The 23,307-nt window shown below is 42.8% G+C and overlaps 1 protein-coding gene across 1 annotated transcript in view; it reads left to right on the top strand.

The window, feature by feature from the left end:
* The window catches only part of Arid5b (AT-rich interaction domain 5B), a 188,559-nt gene that overhangs the window by 30,540 nt on the left and 134,712 nt on the right, over nt 1-23,307 (top strand). The window contains exon 3 of the mRNA XM_031346803.1: nt 3,423-3,648. Within this exon, the coding sequence (XP_031202663.1) occupies nt 3,423-3,648 (226 nt within the window). The remainder of the gene's footprint in view (nt 1-3,422; nt 3,649-23,307) is intronic.

Below are 23,307 nucleotides of genomic sequence, written 5' to 3'. Positions count from 1 at the left end.
ATCTCCTTCCTTGTTTTGTTTTATAAGAAAAGATTGAAGTCTAGGTTTTTGTGTGTAAATTTTCCAACCTTTATCCCATGCGGAAGAGCCATGGCCTTGGGGCTGGCTGCTCTGCGACTTCTGGCCTGGATTATCTTTTCTGACTTAAGAGAATTCATGCTCCAGTGAACTGGTTTTTTTTTTTTTTTTTTTTTTTTTTTTTTTTTTTTTTTTGTACAGTGGTAGAAATCAAATCCCAATTACAGAAACAGTTTAAAAGCCATGTTGAAGAGGGAAAGGACCTAGTGAGCTTCTTCTTAACATGTCCTACATAAATATTGATTAAACGCTGGGTTAATTGAAAAGTCAGGGTCCATTAACAAAATAACAACGCGTATTTCTTTGTGATCCTTCTGCGTTGTCTGTGAGTGAATCGGGGATATTTATTCAGTATTTATTCAGCACTAATTCTCCGTTTGCTGAGAGCTCATGGAATCAAGGCATGAGCTTATTGGAATTCTTTTCATAGACACAGAGAGACTTGCCCAAGACCGGGCACTATGAGAAAGTTAGTCAGCCCTGACTCAGAATAATAAGTATGAACATGTGACAGATTCCATTGTGTGCTCAAAGTAAGGCTTCCCGACACATTTTCCATGCGCACGTGGGTCATTTTGTTTCAGAGGGTTGTGCGATGTTTCCAGTTCTTATCAGATTTCCTCTAAAATCCTCACATTTAACAATGGTGAGGAGATACCGTCTCTCTAAATTCACTGTCAAATACAAGGTGGTGTGCACAGTTAACCCTAAGTTGGGTTTTTGACTCAGATGTGTGTGTGAATTCCTGCCCCCGCCTCTGTCTCTCTGTGTCTGTCTCTCTGTCTCTGTTTCTCTTTGTCTCTCTCTCTGTCTCTGTCTCTCTTTCTCTGTCTCTCTCTCTCTCTCTCTCTCTCTCTCTCTCTCTGTGTGTGTGTGTGTGTGTGTGTGTGTGTGAGTCTAAGTGAGTTGAAGGGAGAGTCTAAGGCAAATCTAGAGAGATAATCTTGAAAGACAAGTTTATTCATTAATGACATCATAAGGATTGTATTTTTCTCTTGGTTAATAAACTGTTTGTTCGGCGGCTGCTGTAAGGCAGCCAGGGCTAGTCATGTCTTTTCTCGGAAAAAGATCTGAAGCAACTGGTAATTGAAACGATAATAATCACTTGATCTCTTTGAGAATACCACTCGTCTCCAAAGTTGTCTATTCTAGGAAGCCTTATTTGGTCAGAACGTTGCCAAATTCCCTCTGTGTTCCTGGGGAGACTAATATACCATGCTACTTAATTATTTTCCAGAACATTCTAAATGCTGTCCCTGGTTTGCCCCCTCCCCCCTCCCGGAAGCTGTCCCCATATGCTTTGAAACAATACCCGGCCTGGATTTTTTTTTTTTTTTTTTAAATTCTGACATTTCATAATCATCATGTAATAGCTATAAATGCAGGACGAGCAGAGGTCTTCTATTTCAAGAAGTTGATGAAATAGGGTTGAATGTGGGTGAAATCAGCCCCTGCAAATGGCTTTTTTTTTTTTATGTGCCCCACAGTTTATAAAGTCTTGAGTTATTTTCTTGAGAAGAAGGCAAAACACAATTTCCACTTTGTCTGCCTTAACGAGAAGTTCATATTCGATCAAAGATAAGAGAGGGGATCCCGTTCCCTCCCCAGTCTTGTGTTCTACTCTTGAGAGCGTTCTTGTGACTGCTCTTTTTAGCAGGCCTCTTTTTCTCAGAAGCGGTCCTGAACCAGACAAGGAAAAGCAAAATGTACGTCTTCCCTTAAAACATTCAACAGAACAATACTGAGTCCTTCTTACTGTGGAAACATCATTTTAATAAAACTCTTTTTGTTTGAGTTGGAACAGTGGAGGGAGGGGTTAGGGTGTGTGTGTAGTGTGTGGTTGTGTGTGAGTGGTTTATGTGTAAGGTGTGTGGTGTGTATATGTGGTGTGGTGTATGTATGGAGGAGTGCATGTGTGGTGTGTGTGTGTGTGTGTGTGTGTGTGTGTGTGTGTGTGTGGTGTGGCGTGTGGTTGTGTGTGTGGTGGTTTATGTGGAAGGTGTGTGGTGTGTGGTGTATGTATGGAGGAGTGTGTGTGTGTGTCTGTGTGTAGTGTAGTGTAGTGTGGGTGGGGGGGTGATTTATGTGGAAGGTGTGTGGTATGTATATACTGTGGTGGTGTATGTATGGAGGAGTGTGTGTGTGTGTGTGTGTGTGTGTGTGTGTGTGCAGGGTAGGGAAGAGAGAGTTGTATCTAACAACAAAATTAGCCAAGTCCCCTCATGAATTCCTTTCTGTCTGATAGTTCAGAGACACCTTCCTGTTGTTCTTTTGTCAGAACTATTCTGAAATTTTTCTGTAAGGTTTAGGGGTTTTTCACAGCCAAGCCCTTCTTCAGAAATGTTCAGTCAGAGAGAGGGAAAGAGTCAGCTCAAGTTAAACTGTCAAATGCTTCAAAACAGTTCATTTAGAACCCAGGGAGAGAGATCCATAAGTCTTTTCCAGAGAATCTCTGGGCCAGGGGGCCCCTTCTTTGTTCCTCATAGAGATATCCACTAAATATCTTGCTGGGCTAATTCTGAGGCAGAAAACTGGTTTCCTGGAAGCAATTAGAGATGCTTAAAATTCAAATTTATGATCTCTGGGAGGAACCGAAGCTTCAACGACTTTTCTTAGATTCAAAGGCTTTCTCACCGCCCTCCTGCCCCCTCCCCCCATATGTATTAAAAGAGAAAAAAAAAAGTCCACTTATTTCTCAGCTTGCAAAGTTTTTCAGAAACACGAGAATGTGTAAGTTGCTTTCAGTGGGAAGCACATAACATTTATGGAGTATTTCTTTGGGGATTACATCACAGTTTTATTTAATTTTTTAGGACAAAAGTTAAATTCAATATTTGTGTATAAGCCAAGGGAAAATGTACCATAAACATAGGAATTTGGGGGTGAGTCAGAGTTCCAAGAATTCTAGATTTACTTAGGCCATTTATATGAAGACAAGCTAACCATTAGTCATCCAACCTTACTTTTTTTTTTTTATTTGCAATTAATTGCATCTAAAAATTAGCTTTTGCCCAAGGAGTTAGATTGGTAGATGGGGCTTTGTGTCTAGCATTAAAAATGCCTGTTAGAATTACTGTCTCCTGTTTCTGGAAGCTACCTAACTCACATATAAATTATTCCTTAAATAAAGAGGCCTGGAAAGCCACTAAGCTGAAATGAGTTCCTAGGGCTCTTCTCACCCTAAAAGCTATACATAGTCCATTTGTCCAAGGTTAGACCATTTGCTGGAAGGTGAGGCTGGACCCGTGGCATCCAGGTGGGCTTGGCGAATGGATCACTTTCTTTCTTTCTTTCTTTTTTTCAAACCTAGAATAACATTTTCTATTCTTCCCCACCTCTTGTAGGATGAGGTCATCGCGGTCTCCGAAAAAGTGATTGTAAAATTAGAAGACCTTGTCAAATGGGCGCATTCTGATTTCTCCAAGTGGAGGTGTGGGCTCCGAGCCAGTCCGGTGAAAACTGAGGCCTTTGGGAGAAATGGACAGAAGGAGGCTCTGCTCAGGTACAGGCAGTCAACCCTCAACAGTGGGCTCAACTTCAAAGATGTTCTCAAGGAAAAGGCTGATCTAGGTAAGCATGGCTCCTGCTTCTAGATTCAAATGTGTGGGCATGTGCCATGAGCTGCATCCACTCGGTCAATTATCCTGGAACCCCTTAGTATCAATATATCTACCATGAAATGAAGTAAGAACTGTGGGTGAAGAACGATGCAATATGTAAGAGTTATATATTATTTAAGAATTATATAGCATAATTATACGTTACAGGGCTGGAGAGCTGGCTCATTGAGTTAAGAACCAAATTGTTCCTTTAGAAAATGTCAGTTTAGTTTCCAGCACTTATACCAAGCAGCTCCAAGCCTCCTGAAAGTTCAGCTTTAAGGACCTCATCAGATGCCTCTGGCCTCTGAGGGTACCTGCACTCATGTGCACATGCCACACATATGTGCACATACTCACACATACACACACACACTTAAAAATAATAAAAATAAGTTTTCAAAAATATTATATATCATGTATAGAATTACCTATTAGGGTCTAGAGAGATGGTTCAGATAGGAAAATGCTTGCCTTAGAACCACTAGGACCAAGTATGATCCCCAAGACCCCTAATACAAAGCCGGGCACAAGGATACATGAGTGTAATCCCAGAACTGGGGATTCCAAGACAGGAGGATCACTGAGACTACCCAGCTTAACCAAATAGGTGAGTTCCAGGCCAATGAGGAACAAAAACCAAGATGTGTAGCTTCTAAGGAATAATACTAAATATTCTCTTCTGACCTCCACAGGTAAACACGTCCACACCAACACAAAGGGTACCTAGAAATACACACACAAAGAATTATATCTTATAAATTTACATATCACATAGCATTATAATATGTAATTTTTATGAAAAATTATAAGTATGGATATTACATATGTGTGTATATAATTGATTTACTTTCATGGGGTCCAAGATTATGAATTGGGAAATGCCTGGGCAGGAGAGGAAACATGTGAATGGCTGTATTATGGAGTCTCTCTTGGGTAAAGTCTCTTACTGGATGACATACCACATGGCTTCAAATAATGGTCTATGCGCCTTCAAGATCTAAGACTTAAGTAGGGTTAATTGTGAACTAACAGAGACTTAAACTATTTGCTGTAGGTGGGTAGTAAAACAAGTAGGATTTCAAGTCAAAATTTCAGGTATGTAGCAACCTGAAGGAAAATGGTGATTCATTTACTTCCGGGGTCATAGAACAAGCTAGAAACTGCTGGGGTGGGTGTCCTTGGCCTTCCCTCTCTTGGCTCTGCATTTGTCCCTCTTCCTTGTGTCCTACAAAGGAGTGCCTAGACTTTAGATTTCTTTTCTCTCCAGCTTTGGAGTGTTCTGGCTATATCTGAGCATCAGCTCAGCCCCTCAGCTGTGTGGCCTTAGGTAAATATGTGTGGTCTAATCTTCTGTCCTCCCATACAAACAGGGACGTGAGAGGCCTCACAGGGCGAAGGCATTCTCCTGCCTCAGCAGTCGCTCCTCCTGTGACCACGTGACCCTATCCACTCTTTTGTTTGTACTCTCAGTGGCCTTCCAGGTGTTGCTCAAGACCAAAGCTATTGACCTCTGCTTTAGACTGCTTCTTTCCTCTTCATACAAAGAGGAACTTCGTTTTCATTTTTTTTTTTTTTTAACACAGTGAGGCATCGTCCAATCATCCACAATGCTGATTTTCAGAGCCCCGGTCTATGCCTTAATGGGACAACTTCCTGGGTTTGTGTGTGTGTGTGTGTGTGTGTGTTTTGTTTTGTTTTGTTTTTAAACCTAGAACTTAGCTTTTACAAGAAACCTTGCCAATTTCTTTTAAGGGACATAGGCTGAGTAACACTAGGGAACTGACTGTCTTTCATGTGATTCTGGTTTGTGGTAAAGCGTGCTGTTTAAGCAATAACACGGAGACCATCCTGCCGTTTAGTATCAACTGTTGCCTAGCAGCTCTTGGGTAGATGTGGGACACACGGTGGCATTTCAGACACCCGGCCCTCTTATCATGTGCGCCATTAGAGAAAAAATTTTAAGGTAGTCTTCTTTCTTCTCGGCTGAGGAATTTTTTAAAAATAGTCTTTACGTATTTCCTGTTCACACAGGCCCAGTTTTATCAACCCACCCTGACGACTTTCATGATAGTGTGAAAATGTTGACTAGCAGTGAATCTGCTGGGTCACCTTCTTCTTGTGTGACCACTGTTGTGTCTCCATTTTCTTGCTTTTACCTTAACATTATTAAAACCTTTCTTTGTCCAATTCTTTTTTTTTTTTCTCTTGAGTTATGGAATATAGCGTTACTAATAAAACATTAAACAGGAAACCCGTAAGGGACAAAAGGCTATGTAAATGGTTAAGCTTGATGTCACACATGTAAACAAGGGCATTTATAGCAGAATTGTTTTGTGTTTCAAAGGGATAGTTTATTAATGAGCACACACACACACACACACACACAGAGTCCAATTTCTTAACTCCATCTAAGGAGAGTTTGAGAATCTTGGATTCTTTAAAAACAAAAAGTCCATTATCTTTGTGGTTCCCACCCCCATCTTTGCTCCCCACCCACCAAATCCCCACCCCTATCTTCCCTCCCAATCCCCACCCTCCCTCCCTATACCCACCCTCCCGATCCCCACCCCCACCCTCCCTCCCCTCCTCTCACCTCAAGTGGTTCCAGAAGAAACAGGTTTGCCTAACAATTCAAAGCACTTACTGATAGTTTGGTCTTGAAAATGCAGATTAGTGGCTTTGAAATCAAATTGCATTTAGATTTATTAAGGAGAACTTGGTTCATGGCTAAGTCTAGCTGCCCTAGAATCTTCTCTGTGGGACTGAGATAAAGCCCAAAAGTGTACTGATAAAAGACTTCCCAGATGATTTGGTGTGTGTGTGTGTGTGTGTGTGTGTCTGTCTGTCTTTTGGGACCCATTTGTGAGGTTAGCTTGGGATGGAAGATACTCCACAGGAGATTGATTGAGAGACCCTCTGGGGGAACAAGAGAGTCCACATACCTTTTCTTTTTGTAAATGTAAAGTACCCCTTTAAGGACAGAATGTAGAGCCTTGAAATTCTACTGGGTTGGTATGAACTGTGGGGAATTTGAGACAAATAGCTTTCGTAATTGGAATGCACGCTGTGTTGTAATAATGTGCAAAGAGAAACAAAAACTTTCCTTAATGTAATGAGTTTCCATTATCTGTCTGATCTGAAGTTTGCGATTCCACATTGTTGGGCTTTAGACTGGGGACTTTTAGACCAGGAACACTGTGGATGTTGTTGGCCACACACTGTCCCGTCCCAGAGATTGTCCAACTCTTCCTTTCTCTGGCTGTCACATCAAAGGATTTGTTGGCCTTTCTCTCTACCTCAGTTTTCTCCTTCTCACTCAGTTTCAGTCTCTCTGTGTCTCTGTTTCTCTTCTATTTCTGTCTCTGTCTATCTCTGTATGCCTCTCTCTGTGTGTGTCTCACTGTCTCTATCTCTTTCTCTCTGTCTCTGTGTCTCTGTCTCTGTCTCTCTCTCTCTCTCTCTCTCTCTCTCTCTCTCTCTCTCTCTCTCTCTCTCTCTCTCTCTCTCTGCCACACTAACACCACCTCCAGTACCAGCTCCCAGGGCTTTTCCTTCGGTAGAACCTTTCTCATTGTTCTTATCAAAGATGGACTTTTGAGATTACTTAAGGACCCTCCCACTAGCCCGGAATAGAGCAAAGAATGGAAAAACTCACCTCTCTATGGAGAAAGTCAAACTTTGAGTGTGCTTTTTTTTTTTTTTTAAACCCAGTTCCTCTAGCCTGTTAAAAAACATCAATAATAACGAAAGAATTAGGTTGACTCTCAAGGGCAGATTTTTTTTTTCAATATAAAAACCAACTAAATGAAAGTGCTTCTCTTGCTCAGAGTTAGTAAGTTTCCTCTTATGCCAGTTTGTCATTTCCCGTCTCTCTATGAATAGTGAAAGAACAGAATTAAAACAACACCAATGTGTGTCTGGCAACAAATTAATGCCTGCACAAAGAACTCTGCCCAGTGGTTCCTCCCAGTGGCCACTCCGACTTTCCTCACTACTCTGGCCTGGTTTTTTTTTTTCCTTTCCTTTAAATCACCTTTCCCCTTGAGGGCAGCCTGTTTGTTTTTTAAAATCTTCCTGAGACTTCCTTTAAATGGCTGCTGACAACAACTACAGATGCAGCTAGTGAAAAGGCCAATCATTAAAACAATAAACATTTCTTCCACGTGATGCAGCACATTTATTGGTCCCCCCACCTCCTTTTCCCCTTACAAAGAAAGTTCCGCCTGAGACCAACACCAACTGGGGGTCTCCTGGGGTGGGGGTTGCTTCTTTTGCCCATTTCATACTGGAGGGTGGGGTTTTTTGTTTGTTTGTTTGCTTGCTTGCTTGCTTGCTTGTTCTTTTGTTTTTTGTTTTGTTTTGTTTTGTTTTATGTTTTTTAAAGTGAGGAAACATCTCTGTGTGGGAAGAGAAGGGTTAAGGAATGTGTTATTCATAAGCATAACGAACACAAAACCTGTTCTTCCAGAAGAATCGGACTGATTAAATCATTCACTACACAAGCCTCTAGTTATTTATTTTTGTCTTCAGAATTACAGTACTTAGCTTTGTAATAAAGTGGACCTGATACCCATATTTGGTATGGCACTTGAGAGTCATCAAATGAAGACTTATTTCATTTTACAAAAATTTTAGCAACTTAGGAATATAAATACTATCAGTTAAACATAGCAAAGTTGCATTTTTTATTCCTTGGGCTATCGTTTGGGGAAAAAAAATCAAATTATTTTATACAACACTGTTTCTCACAGAGTTCCTTTAAGTGAGGTATGAAAGCCGCAGTGTAAGCTTTATTGGCCTATAAATATGTCATTATAGTTGGACTACATTTATATGCTTCGGATTGTTGTTTAAGCCAAGAAAATATGTTTCTACAGGTTGATTTTTTTATTGAAACCCTTTGAGGCATACAGCAAAATGTGTTTTAGGCCAAGGTTATTAAAACAGCATTTTCTTCTTTTCCCCCTTTCTGTAACAAGCTCGATGTCAATTACCATTCTGCTAACTGTCTGCGGATGGGCAGTTACGAATGGTCTCATCTCTGAGTTTGTCTTCAGAAGAAAAAATATTAAAAAGATGGGAGGCTGTCCCTTCTCTGAGGAGAAGGAAAGGGGGATGGGGAAGGAGAGAGAGAGAGAGAGAGAGAGAGAGAGAGAGAGAGAGAGAGAGAGAGAGAGAGAGAGAGAGAGAGAGACTGCGACTGCGATTAGGACCTGCCTGAATTTAGTGTTCCCTAAGTGTCTACTTGTGCAGAGTGACCTCCCATTTCCCTGCCCCAGCAGGGGTTTCCTCTATACTTTGGGTAGTAGATGGTACCGCGCATGCGCCACGCCGAGGATGTAGTAGATGGTACCGCGCATGCACCAGGTCGAGGATGTTACCTCTTCCTAAAGATCTGCTGCTCTCCGGAAAACCCCTGAGCTCCCCTACCTGCTCTCTCCCTCAGGTTCTTTGTTGTTACAATGAATAATAATATACACCTGGCTTTCGGGCGTTGGATTTGGGAGGAGACCAACCCTAGACGGACTCCTCAGGGCTTCAGGAGCATCTGGGATCCTGGCGTCTAAGTTACTTTTGCTCAGTGTTAGTGTAAGCAGATGGAAGGTGTGTCTGATCAGGAGCCTTGTGGAACCATGTGAGCACCGTGGTTTGTTTCTGATGTCCCTAATCACAGTTTCTCTAGACAAGGAGTAGGGTTTCTCCCAATAGAAGACACGCCAAAGTGTACATATTATCTCCTATATATAAATTATATATTTATATAACATATAAACATGTATAATATAATGTCCTGTTTACCTTTCATCTAGCCACAAACCTATCAACGTAATGTACTATATATGGTTAATCATTGTATTATTTACATACCTGAACTGATCATATTACACATAGTAATACCAAATATATCATCCCCAATTGGGATATAAGTGACACGTGTATGCTTTTCTTGATATTATAAATTACACAATTGGTATTAGAATAAGCTGAGCCATCCATGGCCAGTAAAATAAGGAACCGCTCAGGTTCTTTGTTAACAATCGACTGGTGTTGTTAGAAATTCTTGAGGCCTGCTATTAGAAACAGCTCTTTGTAGTCACCTCCGAGGATGGAGTGTCCGGTGGCTTCCTGGAGTACTCAAGACAAAGACTTTTACTCCTTGCCAGAAAGAAAGGGCATGGGAGTTTCCCATTTCCAACACATAGTTGTCTAATCAACTCATTAGGACTGGCGGCTCCTCATTAAGAACTCCCCCCTCAACCCGTCCTTCTTTCTTCTCTCTCTTCTTGTAGGAAGGGGTCTTCTGAGAATGCTTACTGAGTATGTTGTGGGTTGTTCAGGTGCTGTTTGTATTTTGATGTTAATTCTGCTTCCTCTAGTGGGGCTGCCTTCCCCCACCCCCAACTCAGGTGATCTCACTGAATCTTCTCTCCATCCTGACTATGGTCAAATAGAGGCTAGAGCTGATGACTGGGTAGTGTAAGGCAAACGTGGGACTGGAGGAGAGAGAGAGGAAGAGGAGGTGGGAGGAAGATGGAGCAGAACTAGATGGCCCGGAGAAGCCGCAAGTAGTAAGGAGTCTCATAGCTGGGGAATGAATTAGTATAGTGATAGATCTGCCCAATCTAGGCAGATAGCTTATAAATATAATAGCTGGTTGTGTGTTTTTCATATGGGATTATTGGGATTAGAAATTACCCCAGCAGCCGGGCGGTGGTGGCGCACGCCTTTAATCCCAGCATTTAGGAGGCAGAGGCAGGCCTGGTCAACAGAGTGAGTTCCAGGACAGCCAGGGCTACACAGAGAAACCCTGTCTCAAAACAAACAAACAAACAAACAAAAAAAGAAATTACCCCAGCAGAATGTATTCTATTCTCAGTTGCTTGGCTGAACTCTTTCCAGCTGAAACGTGAGAGTTTTCTTAGATGATATACGTGTGCAGTATTCTATTTGTGAATAATTTTAGAAGCCCTACAGGACCGCTCGAAGCACTTTGCCCTTTCTAATGTCCTTTCTTTCAAACTAGAAAGACCCTTCTGAGGGATTCTCTTCTGAGGGTTTGACAGCAGTCTGTGTTTACTGTGACTCGCTCCAGACTCTGATCACAGCCACAGTTAATCCCTCCCACCCCCTCCCCAGAAGCATGCTGCTCCAGTATCAATAAGGCTCCTCCAGGAGTTGCCACTTGACACTGTAGACTGTGATAACCCAGAGGCCCTTTAGGTTAAAGTAGGAAAGTCATGAGTTCAAGTCCAGCCTGGACGCAGAGTGAATTCAAGGGCAGTCTGATTTACACAGGAAGATTCTGTCTCACTAAAGGAAATGAAGGGGGCTAGGAAGATGGCTCAGCAAGTCAGGGGACTTGCTGCCAATCCTGACGAGCTGCGTTCAATCCCTGGAATATGGTGGAAAGAGAGGACTGACACCCACATTGTCTTCTGTTCACACACACACACACACACACACACACACACACACACACCAAATAAGTAAATTTTATAATTGAATGCATCCACACATGCATAAATTGACAACCAAGACATTCAGAGTATTTTCTAAGAATAATCAGAATCCACAAACTAGCGATCCAAAGGGGAGGGAAAGAAATGACTTATTTTATTTTGAAATCAAAAATTCAACTTGCCTCTCTCACTAAATAGCTGAAGTTATTTAGTGAAATAACCTGAAACCCTGACAGAAAGGACCAGTAAAAAAGCTTTCCAATAAGAAATCATCATCTACGTTTCCCAAACCCAGCTGGGAAGGAAGTCTTTGCCAGGTCTGAGTTGATTAACAGGCATTGGTTGACTGTGCTTTCCACACACACTGCCATCCCATATGGAGCACACTCCTGTCCAAGATCCTCTTGTTTGGAATTCCCATGGACCTGAAAGGTCTCCAAAATGTCCTACGTTGATACATCCTTTGAAGATGGGCAGCCGACTAGAGAGAGAGTCATAGAACCCGGTAGTTTCTTAGTTTGAGAAGCAGAAGGAAAAAAAAGTGACATTAGAACCCCAAGGATTATGCTTTCCTTTCTGAAATCTAACCCAGGAACAAGGAATGGGGTACCATTTTTGAACTTCTTTGTGAGGTTGTCCAGGTGGAAGGTACATCGGGGTACGTTGGCCTAGTTCAACATTGCTCCCCCCCTTCCATTCTGACGGTCTTCAGAGTTCTCTCTTTAGCTAAACAACCCCGATGTTTTCAATTCTTTCTCCGGATGTGGTTTTTAAGCTTCCTCGCCATGCTGGTTTATTCATTTGAGGATGCATCTCCCGTGTTTATATTACGGCGGTTTATTCATTTATATTGTGAGGTACTGTTTTGCTAAGAATCCTACAGCCAGAGTCAAAGGGACTTCCAGGGGTAGAGAGACCACAGTAGGTTCATCACGTACGGTCAGATTTCCAGCAGCTGGCTGGGCTCGCTCTGGTGCGTCCAGAGATGACGTGTAAGCCCAGTGAGGCTTCGACTTCTTCTCAGTCTTGCCTTTTCTACACCTCCGAGAAATAAACATTCTTTCTCCACCACCTCCTCCCCTCGTTTACCTGCCTACCTTTGAGTTGAGTTCTTCTTTCTATGTAATACCAAGTGCGGGCTATTCCTTAATGAACATCACTATCAATCCTGAATATGCCCTTTGGGAAACATTTGCCGGTGGGTGTACCTGTGATGGCACACCACCAAAGTGTGAGGTGTGGCCTGGACAAGCTGGGTTTCACCTCGGTAAGGATCCATGTATGAAGGGCAGCCCCACATCTAGCCCCTACTCTCAACAGAGCCAGCGGGAGTGTGGTGGGTCCTCTTTGTCTTACCAAGTGTGGCAGGTTTATCTCACACTACCCTTCTGAATTCCGATGTCCTTTCGTTTGCACTTTGTCCCACCTGTCCGAGCTCCGGTGTTTTACTTTTCACTGGTACCTTTTCACGAATCAAATTCTTTGTGGCTATTTCTCCTCTAAATCCAAGATGAGGAAGGAAACCAGCTCATGCTTTTGTTCTGGCTTCATTCGTGAGACATGGTAATTTCACAATGACTGTCTGTGGGATAGTCAGCTGATGGGAAAATGAAAGAAAGATTCCGTTGTCCTTGAACTCCCGTCTCCTGGACTCCCTTTGTCTCTTCTATCTGCTTTGGGGAGACCCTTGGTTTCCTAAGAGCTCCTATATCTCCAGGGTCAAAGACAGACCTCCAAACTGGGAGTGGTGATTGACAGTTTCCTTTGGTGACAGCATTTTAGTCTTGTCTCTAGGACAAAATATAATGGAAGAGAGATCTAATTTGGTTCCTGGTTTCAGAGGGTTAGATCCATCTTCAGTTCACCCTTTTGGCAATGATGTCACAGCCAATCAGGAAGCAGGAGCCCAGGCGAGGACAGTACAACCCTGAGGGTGTGTCCCCCTGAATGATATATGTCTTCTAGCTCATCCTTACCTCCTTGAAATTCCCACAGCCTCCTAAAATAATGCCAAGTCTGGGGACCAAACACTGAAACCGAGGTCCTCTATGGGACAGTTCATATTCAGTTCATGATGAAATCCTGTTGGCCTATCATAATCTGTTAAAGATCTCTTGAAAAAGAAATGCCAACTGAACCCTTCTTCAGGTACACTTTTTTGGCGGTTTGACTCAAACTTGCTCTCTTTTAAGCTCCATTCTGTAATACGCTCTCTTTTTTACTTCCATTCTGTCTTTCAAGTCATGATGTGACTCTTCCGGCTTCCCTTCAGCCTCTGGTGTCTAGCCACTGTGTCCACGGTAGACCACTGTCACAGTCCTTGCCATCTTAGGATGCAAAACACGTCTGTCCCGCAGGTGACTTGACAAGAGGCCAGTCTTGAGCTCAACACTTAGTCTGAATATGCTTGAGTATCGACGCCGACTCTTCTGAAACAGCTCGTGTATCTTTCCGAGTGCCTTCAGTGTGAGACTTTCTTGTAAAACATGCGTTTCTCCAAATGTCAAAGAATCCCTTCTCTGACAGTATGTAGTTAAGGCTGTGTGGTTCATGCAGGTGGCTGCCATGGAAAGCTGAAATTTGGGCTTTTAGCCCGTATTAATAAATATATTTATTTAGGACAGGTCTGAACAGAAGTGGGTTTCCAAAGGCTTTGCAAAGTGCTTTGTGCACAGTGGGGCTAAACAAACATAATTGTATGAGCGTTCCTCCCTTCCCTCTCTCTGGATGCCTCTATTTACACTGTATTGGTAGAGAGTGCTGATTTCTTTCATCTCTAAAAATCCCTCTGGGCTGCGTCTTGTCCAGCATGTTCTTCGTGTGAGTCTCCTCCTTCACTTCTATCTTTCATAGCTTATGCTATACATTTTTATACTTCGGAATCCTTTGCCAATACCTTCTGTAGCCACCTCTTTCCTTGATAAGTCAGTCGATCACTACGGGATAACACACAGACTGTTGAAGGAACATCTCTAGTAAACTGTGTCACTCCAGCCGGTTTATTTAATTTTTTTTTTTAAGTCATTTGAATTGGTTGTTTCTGTGGTCATTTTGGGGAAATGTAGGTAAAATAGGAAACACGTGATGGCTGGTATTCTTTCCACGTTAGAGGTAAGTCCTCTGGCATTTACATGTGTGCTTCCGGTGTGGATAGGCAGGGATTTATACTCGGGCACCCCTCCCTACTCAATCAAAATAAAATGTACTGTTTGGGAGCCCACCCCCATACTGGATTTTTATAGAGTATGATGTAGCTATATCTTTGTGATGTAATCCACTTTGATCTGGCCGGGGAGTGATTCTCTGTTGAGGGAATTCCTACTTTGACTACTTACGGTTGGCCTTTCCAATGGTTTCTGGTTCTCCCCTGCTCTGTGCTCTTTATACATTTGCAGAGGGGAAGGATCTCTGCTCCCAGCACACAGGGACTGCTAAATGAGCCTGTGCTCTTTCCTTATCTAACCCTGTCCCTGCCTGTGTAAACCTCAAGCCTGACCACTCCCACCCTCCCAAATTCTCCAAGGCGCCTTGGACTCGCTTCTGCCTCTCTACTGTAGGAATGCCTTCCTTTTGAGAGCTGTATGTGGGAGAATGAATTCTCCTAGCTCCTGCAACCCTTGGTCACTGAGTTCGTGATCATTCACCTGACTGGGCTCTAATCACTTGGAGGAGTCATCTCTACCACCTAGTTGAGCACCTAAGTGTATGCGTGTGTGCGTGCGCTCGCGCGCGCCCGCGAGAACGGATGCTTCTACCTTATCTTCCCAGGAACTCTGTGAGCTCTACAAGGTTGGGCCCAGACTTCAAAGCTGTATCTAGCGAGCTGAGCAAACATTTGCCTTTTATAATCAGCCCCTCCTGAAGTCTCTCCTTTCGGTCCACCTGAGCGGGTCGGGCGTACATTCAAAGGTTGATTTGATTTTGTTACCGCACTTCCCCACACACCCTGCCTTGGGGGGGTGGGAGGGGAGTGCGTAGGGAAGGGGCTATATCCTGGGGATATTTTGCATCGAACTTTTGGGGGAAAAAAAACAGGGAGGCTAATTAGTAATCGAGTATCTGTCACTCATTCTGGAAAAACTTTTTTCCGAGGGAGCTCTTACAAACACAATCCAGGTGATCTGAGGATCCATGGTGGCATTAATGTGTGTGTGTGTTGTGTGTGTGTGTGTGTGTGTGTGTTGTGTGTGTGTGTGACAAACTTTAGGAATTAATACGGGCACTTGTTAATGTCCCTTTTCCTCAAGGGGATATTTATCTTGCTACAGATTTACAACAGAGACATAAAGGGTTCAGGTTAGTAAACAAGTCCAGACTGAACTTGTTCTGCATTATCTTTTTTTTTTTTTTTTAATTAGCAGCTAGTGTGTAACCTGCCTTTTTATTTATTTATTTTTCTTTTTAGGTGGCAGGTTATTAAGGAGATGGCCTTAGCTGTTCATGTAATGTTTCTGTTCCCAGGCAACTGCCCCGTTGTAATTCCCAGCTCCTTTAAAATGGTTACTTGCGAATGGCTGAAGAACCCAGGCCCCACCTTCCAACAACCCAGTCAATTCCTTTGGCTCACAAAGGCGGCATTCTATTAGGCCCTGCCTAAACAAAGCTCTGGGCCTGGCCTATTCTCTCAGTAAGAAATAAAACATTGTTTTCATAGTAATGCTGATAATAAGGGAGAGTTCAAAGAGTGACGAAAACATATACTTTTCTAGTAGGGAAAAAAAAAAAAAAAAACTTCTGGTTACCTGGCTAATTTACCCATCCCGTGATGGCTGTATGTATAAATACAGGCTTTTCCACATGTGGAGTCTGTGTGGCTTTCTTTCATCCTTCTCTTCTCCTGTGGTTTAAAAATGACAATGTTCATTTCGTTCCCATTGTTCTGGATCAGCGTTCTCCATCAAAGATTTGCCAGGCGGATACAAAGTAGCTTCCTTCTGAGAACTGTGTCCAACCGGCTCCCCGCCACCCCCCAAACCACCCCTCCCTGGGGTAGATTTTTAAAGCCAGACTGGTCTTGCATTCTTTGTTTCACACAATATAAGGTCCTGACATTTTAAGTGCACCTTGATTGCTTATCTGGAAAGCAAGGTCAACAATGCCAGTGTCACAGGACTGGGGGAGGATCTGGTTATAGACCTCTGAGTTGCAGGCACCAGCACACAGTAGGTGCGATTAGCTGATGATACCAGTTTCCTTTTGTGTGTCTCTTCAGGAAAAACAAACCTTTGAAACTGCTGTTTCCCCCCCTCTCCCCACGCCCAGCAGAAGGTTGCGAGTAAAACGAATGTGAAGGCATATTAATAGGTAACAGCAGTGAGTGGTTTAATTCTTAACTTCCAGACACCAGGTTATCTATTACAAGGCACTGAGACAGACTCAGGGACTGCGTGAGCCATTCCCGAGGTTCTCTAAGGGACACAGAAAGCCTTGAGAGTTCTTTTGAAGTGCTTTTTAATATGTTTTCGAATCTTCTGATTCTAAAATTTACCCAAGTAGGTGTTGCCCCTGCAAGCCACGTACCTTGACCTTTCTCTGGCCTCTCTTTGATCATACTGAGCCGCGGATCCTACGTGGTCAGAACTCTAGCTGCCTGGAACTCAGAGTGTTCTCTGAAGGGATCCTGATATCACTATTCACGTATCACTGGCCTCCTCTGGTGTTTCTCGGAGAGAGAACAGACAGTTCTCTTTAGTTTAGTGGATCATCTTCTGGGTTACTGTGTGAACAAGCTTGTGGGCTAGTGGCGAGACACAGTTGCCTCTGAGACTCTTGCATCCATGAGATGTTTAATGATTCCAAAAGAAAAGGATGTCATGCTGGCTTGTCCACGGTCTGGGGGAGAGGGATGCTGTTTAAATCGGAGGGGATGAGCAAGAATTCTCAATATGTGTTAGAATAACCTGTATGGGGCTGTGGTAGCAAGCACCTCAAAGTTTTGAGGGCATTGTGCAATAGAGGCGTGACTTACTTTGGTGCCAGTCTGTGTAGCATATGCAAAATTTTCCAGAAGAGACTTTGTTTATGGTTACCTATTCAGGAGCCCACCGTGGCTATGTGGGATTCTGCGCTCAAGGCAGGAGGACGAAAGGACAAGGGCTGAGGGCTGAGCTGGGAAAGAAAGTTTGCACAAGAAATGTGTGCGGTAGGCTGGTGTCGTTTCCACACTTATTAATTAAGTGATGTGTTTTGTGCCCATGTCTGTCTTAAAGAGCTGTGTGGAGAGGTTCTAGACTCTTCTTGGAAGAAATGGAGTTAATATGGTTAATAATGTCTCAACCACGCATTTAGGATGATGATAGATATTAGAGGAAAATAAAGTTTCAGGATAGAAAAGAACCACCACCGCTTTCCTAGTTACATGAAGCTAATTAGGACTTACTTCCAATGCCTACACAGTCATTCTCATATGTCCTCCCCAGAAATCCCTACCGGTTGACGTTTTATTATTTTTCAATGACTGGAAATTCATGACTTTATAAAAGAGGCCAATTTGTGTCTTCGCCCCATCACTTTATAAGAAATCGTGGGCTGGAGAGATGGCTCAGCGGTTAAGAGCACTGTCTGCTCTTCCAGAGGTCCTGAGTTCAATTCCCGGCAACCACAGGGTGGCTCACAACCATCCGTAATGGAATCTGATGCCCTCTTCTGGTGGGTTTGAAGACAGTGGCAGTGTACTCACATAACATAAAATAAATAAATATTTGGAAAAAAAAAAAAAGAAAGAAAGAAAAAATCTTTACTTTCCGTAAATTAAATTTGAATGCACAGATGAGCGGTGGTGTTCACTGAATAACATTGTCCTGCTTCCATTCTTATAACAAACTCACACAGAATGGATCAAATATCCCCAGCTCTTGTTGGTATTTCAATTGTTAGAAAAGAATTCAGCTTTTTCTTTTTCTTTTTTTATTGTGCTCTTTTACCTGTGGGAGACGAATCCCACCCCTTCCCCGTCCCTCACTACTTCCTGGTGGCCTCTACCTGAGGAGACGCCTGTAGCCATCTTAAATCACAGCTGCTTTGGTGTCTACTTAACAGACCTTAAGGGAAGGATGAAGACCTTGAGTCAGGGCAATCCTGGGCAACCTAGTGAAACAGTCTTTGGAAACTGGGCTATCCTGGGCTACCTGGAAAAACAATCTCAGGAAACTGAAAGAAAATACAACTCCAGTCTTCCCCTCCCTCCAGCTCCCCCCCCCATACCCCCACTTTTACATACCCAAAATACAAAGGAATAAAAAAGCCTGTAGAATGAATGAACAACATCAATTGCAAACATTTTTTCCCCCTTCTCTACTTTGGTTCCTTCTGGAAGCAGCATGCTGGTCATGGTGGCGGTCCGTCACTGCCTCTGTTGTGTGTGTGGTCTGCGCTCGTTGGTCAGAAGGCAGAACCTTGCTTTCTTGCCTCACCCCCCCCCACCCTCCCACCCTCCCACCCCTCAGGAACACGGCTGTGAGCGGGAAAGAAGATTCCAGAACAACATAGCTGTCCCAGGGAATTGTTTAATTTACATCTACATATTTGTTGTCCTGAGATGTGACCTTTTGTAGTCCCAGCCTGGCCTGGAACTTACCACATAGCTAAGATGACCTTGAACCCCTGCACTGCCTCCTTCTGTCTAAGTGTGCTGCTCACCTGGCTTCCTCTCAATCTTAAATTAAAAGCTAGAGCAGCCTGTTGTTGACGTTGTCGTTGAGACTACATACAATCACTGCAACAGCCAAACCTTTCGTGTACAGATTGGATATCCCTGCAAATGAGAAACTCCAATCCCATGCCCTGGCTTCCAAAAACACAGCCTTAAAAAAGACAAAAATACATCAACAAAATAAAACAAAAAAATATATCTCTCTAATAATTTTACATTGAGCACTCATTGAAATTACTTCATAAATCAATTTTACTAAGTGTAGCGTTCCAGCGGTTTTGACCTGATCCACTTTTTGATGACCTCAGGGAAACGCTTCAAAGTTATGTGTGACCGGGCTAAAGGAAATTTTGGACAGGGGAGATGTTTAGAAGCCCAGGCTTTTATTTTGAAGTAGAAATAGTGTTTTAAGGCTCAGGTGTCACTCACTCTCTTTTCTCGGGGAAGAGTACGGGGTGGAGTACGACAGGCAGGTAAGGGAGCCTTTCGTCAGACTAGAATCATGAAGGAAGAGCCCATAAAACCAGTAAGCAAACATATTAGTGCTTAGAGCAGGAGCCGGGAGCCGAATCTCTGTAGTGGTCTCGTGTATGTGATGGTTAATAAGTAGGACTTCCAGCCCGTATCCCATGCTTCCTTTCTGCTGTCCATATATTGCCTTCGGTTGAGGTGTCATGGTCATTTCTGACTTGGATTTTATTGAAGGGGTCTGGACTGGGTCAGACTCATTTTTCTCTAGATGGAAATGACCTCTCTGGGTCTCTGATAAATACATCATGGCGGGTGGGGAGTGGACCTAAATGGTACAGGGCTTGCACAGCAGCACACCCAAGGCTCCAGGTTTACCCCTGTCCTTCGGAATAAATAAATAAAAACAAATTTGAGAAATATCATGATGGTTCCTATCAAGCACTGGCAGAGACAATGCATAACTATTCGCTTCTCTGTGAACAGCTCAGTCTCTGAGCGTCTATGGAGATGCGGAGACGATAATAGTTTAGCTTAAGGCTCTTTTGTGATTTATTCATTTGGATTTTGGGGGGTTTTGAGTTGTTACAAAACTATGAGATTTCTCATGCTGATGTGAATTCTGGCAACGAATGGCTCTCTGTTCCACCTCAAGGCACAAGGCCTTTCATCTTTTCATTGGCTGTCCCTGGCTTATCACAGAAATATTTTCATATTATATTCTTAGAGTGTAGCCTACGAGCCAAAGAAGAGAGTTGGCGATTTTAAATAGCAAATGATAGAACTTTTTCAGGAAATGTCAACTCTGCTGCCCAGTTCCACTATTCATGGTTGCAGATGGAGATGATATGGTTAATCAAGCCAGTCCATATAAGACAATGTCTCCCCAAGCAGTGCTAAGTGGTAAAGTTCATAAAAAAGAGCATGGAATTCACCTTGGGCAGAACTCTCTAGATGAATAAGATTTCTATCACACCACTGTCCTGAGAGTGACAGCAGGAACCGACCAGAATCTATAACACAGATACCGAAGTCAGAATGGATCAAATAATGGCCATCCTTACTCCACATCCGAAAACAAATATGTACAGAGCAGGCAAGATGGCGGCAAATGGCATAGCTGGAGAAGGAAGCTTGGAAACACAAGTTCAATCCCTGGATCCTGATCAAGGGTGAACAGAGCAAATTGGCTCCACAAACCTGTCCTCGAATCTCCATAGTCACATGCTGCCCCTATGTCACAACATAATAATCCATATATGCATATGTGTGTACTATTCAATACTCTAACATAGATTAGATATAATATGTACATTAGAAAACTGTAACTTAGTCCATAGACCAAGTGTCTGCATGTCTTTCTGGAATAGAACCCAAATCCTGGGTTCTATTCTTAATTCAGAACTGATACATAGATTTTCATGCTTTCCTTTCCCTAACTTGAGTCTAGAGTTCCATATAGAAAGTGTAATTATGTGTTTTCTCAGGATGTCAACAGTAGTGTTCACTTGACTCTGGAAGATATCTGTAATGATTCTGTTTTACAAAAAATATTGTAAATCGGCTAAACCTCTTTGGAAAATCTACTCAGGCATCTCCGCTAAGTCCCTTTTTAAAAAAATTTCCCAGCAGCCTGTGCCGATACAATGACGGAGTACAGCCAGCCCTCATGAGTGTCTCCTTTAGAGAGTGGCTCGGGCACTTTGAGGAGTTAACAAACGCTGAGTGAAGGTTGACAACATTCACATGCTGCCTCCCTAAGTCAGTGCTCGCACACTTGACAAGGACCGCTGGGTTGATTTACTCTGAACACACGAAAACCACCATTCACTTAAGAGCAAACCCAAGGGCAACATCTGTAGGTGGTTCTTTATTTCCAGTGGCAGACACTGTCAGCCGGAAGGCGCCGTAGGTAACGTTGCTCCACTGTCCCAGGTCTGGATATACATATGATGGCCATGTTGTCTCCTCAGCGCTTTCTCTTTAGAATGGCTGAAGGAGTCTCACTGTTGTGGCAAGCCTTTGAAAAATACCTTTTTAGCAGAGTACCATTTGCCGTGGACATCTATTTCCTGTGGACATCTATTTCCTAATTTTGATATGTCAGGATTCAAAAGCCACGGCCCACTTATATGTTCCTTTGAAGCGCTTTTTCCTCTTCTGATGGAACTGTTTATTATGGGACTCAATATCATGTTTAATACCCTAAATAATTATAAAGTTTTGTTTTTTATGTAAGGGGATCTTCATACAGTTTTTTTTTCCTTGAATTTGACTTGTTTCCAGTGAGCTCATGATGAGAAACCTTTTGTTTCCTTTCTGTTTCTTTTTTTTCCCTTTCCTTTCCTTCTTTTTTCTCACATCAAAGTTGATCTGCCATTGACTCAATTAAAATACTTTCAAGAAAAGGAATGAGCATCAAACTGCCCCGCCCCTTCATCTCTTTAAAACAAGTTTTAAAACATATGTGTGGGTATCTGTGTTTGTGTATGTGTGTGTGTATGTGTGTGTGTATGAGAGAGTATATATGAGCGTGTGTGTGTGTGAATGTGTGAGTGAGTGTATAAGTGGGTGTGAGTAGGTGTGGGAGTGAGTGAGTGTGTAAGAGTATATGTAAGTGTGTAAATGTGCACATGAGTATCTATCTGTGTTTGAGAGCATGTGTGAGCATCGGTATCAATATGTAGGTGTGTTTGAGTGTGTGCACTGTGTGTGAGTGAGTCTGTTTGAGTGTGTAAGAATGTATGTATGTATGTATGTATGCAAGTGTGTGAATATGCACGTGAGTATGTAAGTGTTTGAGTGTGTGTGTGTGTGTCTGTGTGACCACATGATCATGTGTGTATGGTAAGTGTGGAAATTAGTCTATGTACCACTGCACACATGTAGAGGTCAGAGGACAACTCTATGGGGCTAGTTTTCTCCTACATTTGCATAGGTACCAGGAATTTAATCAGGTCACCAGGCCTTGTGACAAACTTTCGTGAACATGTCCCTATGCCTGCTCCACCTCTGGTACCTTTTAATCGAGCACACTGTCTGCTCTGAAGTGGGCGCTTCTGGGAAGGCATGAATGCCCGTAGTTAAAATCTTGCACTTGGAAGCTAAATAATGTAATGGTAACAGCGGAGAAGTCCAGCAGGCTCAGACTTGAACCCAAAGTCCTCATGTTCTGCCTCCACCACCTTCAGCAAGCTGCAGAGCTTGAGTTTCGTCACCCATAAAACAATTCTGCCTTTGTGAGGTATCATAGGACTTAATAACATGCTGAGCTTCATGCGCTCGCAGGAGCTGTCAGATTTGGCAAAGGATTTGGTGAAGAGTAACAGGTGTTATCAAAAGCTGAGGTCTTAGGTTAGGAAATCCTAGAATCACATCATTTCTAAACCAACCCCACCATTCTTTTGTGATATTAGTGGCTGGCAATTTTATTATTAATTTCTTTTATGTAAATTGCCCATTTTACTTAAAGGAGTATATTACATAGGAAACTCTACATTACTACTGTTAATAGAAAAATCCAAGTAATTTTTCATAATTAATGGTAAAGGTAAATAGATATGTATATCCCTGTACCATGTAAGACTGACAAGTATTGATTACATTTCTGTCAGTGTGATAGAATATTTGACCAAAAAGAAAAAAAAAATGTACCTTTCAGAAGGAAAAAGGTTTTCTGGCCTTTGATCTGAGCGGATATAGAGTTCATCAAGGTGGGAGAAGGTGCAGCAGTCAGTGTGTGTGACCCAAGTGGTAGGCAGGAAGCAGGGAGATCACATTTCATCCCCACACAGGAAGCAGAGAGCCAGAGCAGGAATTTCAAATTTCAAAGCCCACCCTTAGTGATGTCCTTCCTCCAGAAAGGCTCTGCCTCTTAAAGGTTCTATAATCTTCCAACAGAGCCAGCTACTGGGAAGCACCTGTTCAAATACAGAAGCCCCTGGGGCGGCATTTCATATGCAAATCAAGACTCAGGTCTCTGGGTACCATTGTTATCTCCCTCTCTCTTTCCCTCTCTCTCTCTCTCTCTCTCTCTCTCTCTCTCTGT

This window comes from Mastomys coucha, unplaced genomic scaffold, assembly GCF_008632895.1.
Source record: "Mastomys coucha isolate ucsf_1 unplaced genomic scaffold, UCSF_Mcou_1 pScaffold3, whole genome shotgun sequence".
NCBI classification, from domain to species: Eukaryota; Metazoa; Chordata; class Mammalia; order Rodentia; family Muridae; genus Mastomys; species Mastomys coucha.
This window is presented reverse-complemented; position numbering and strand designations above follow the sequence as displayed.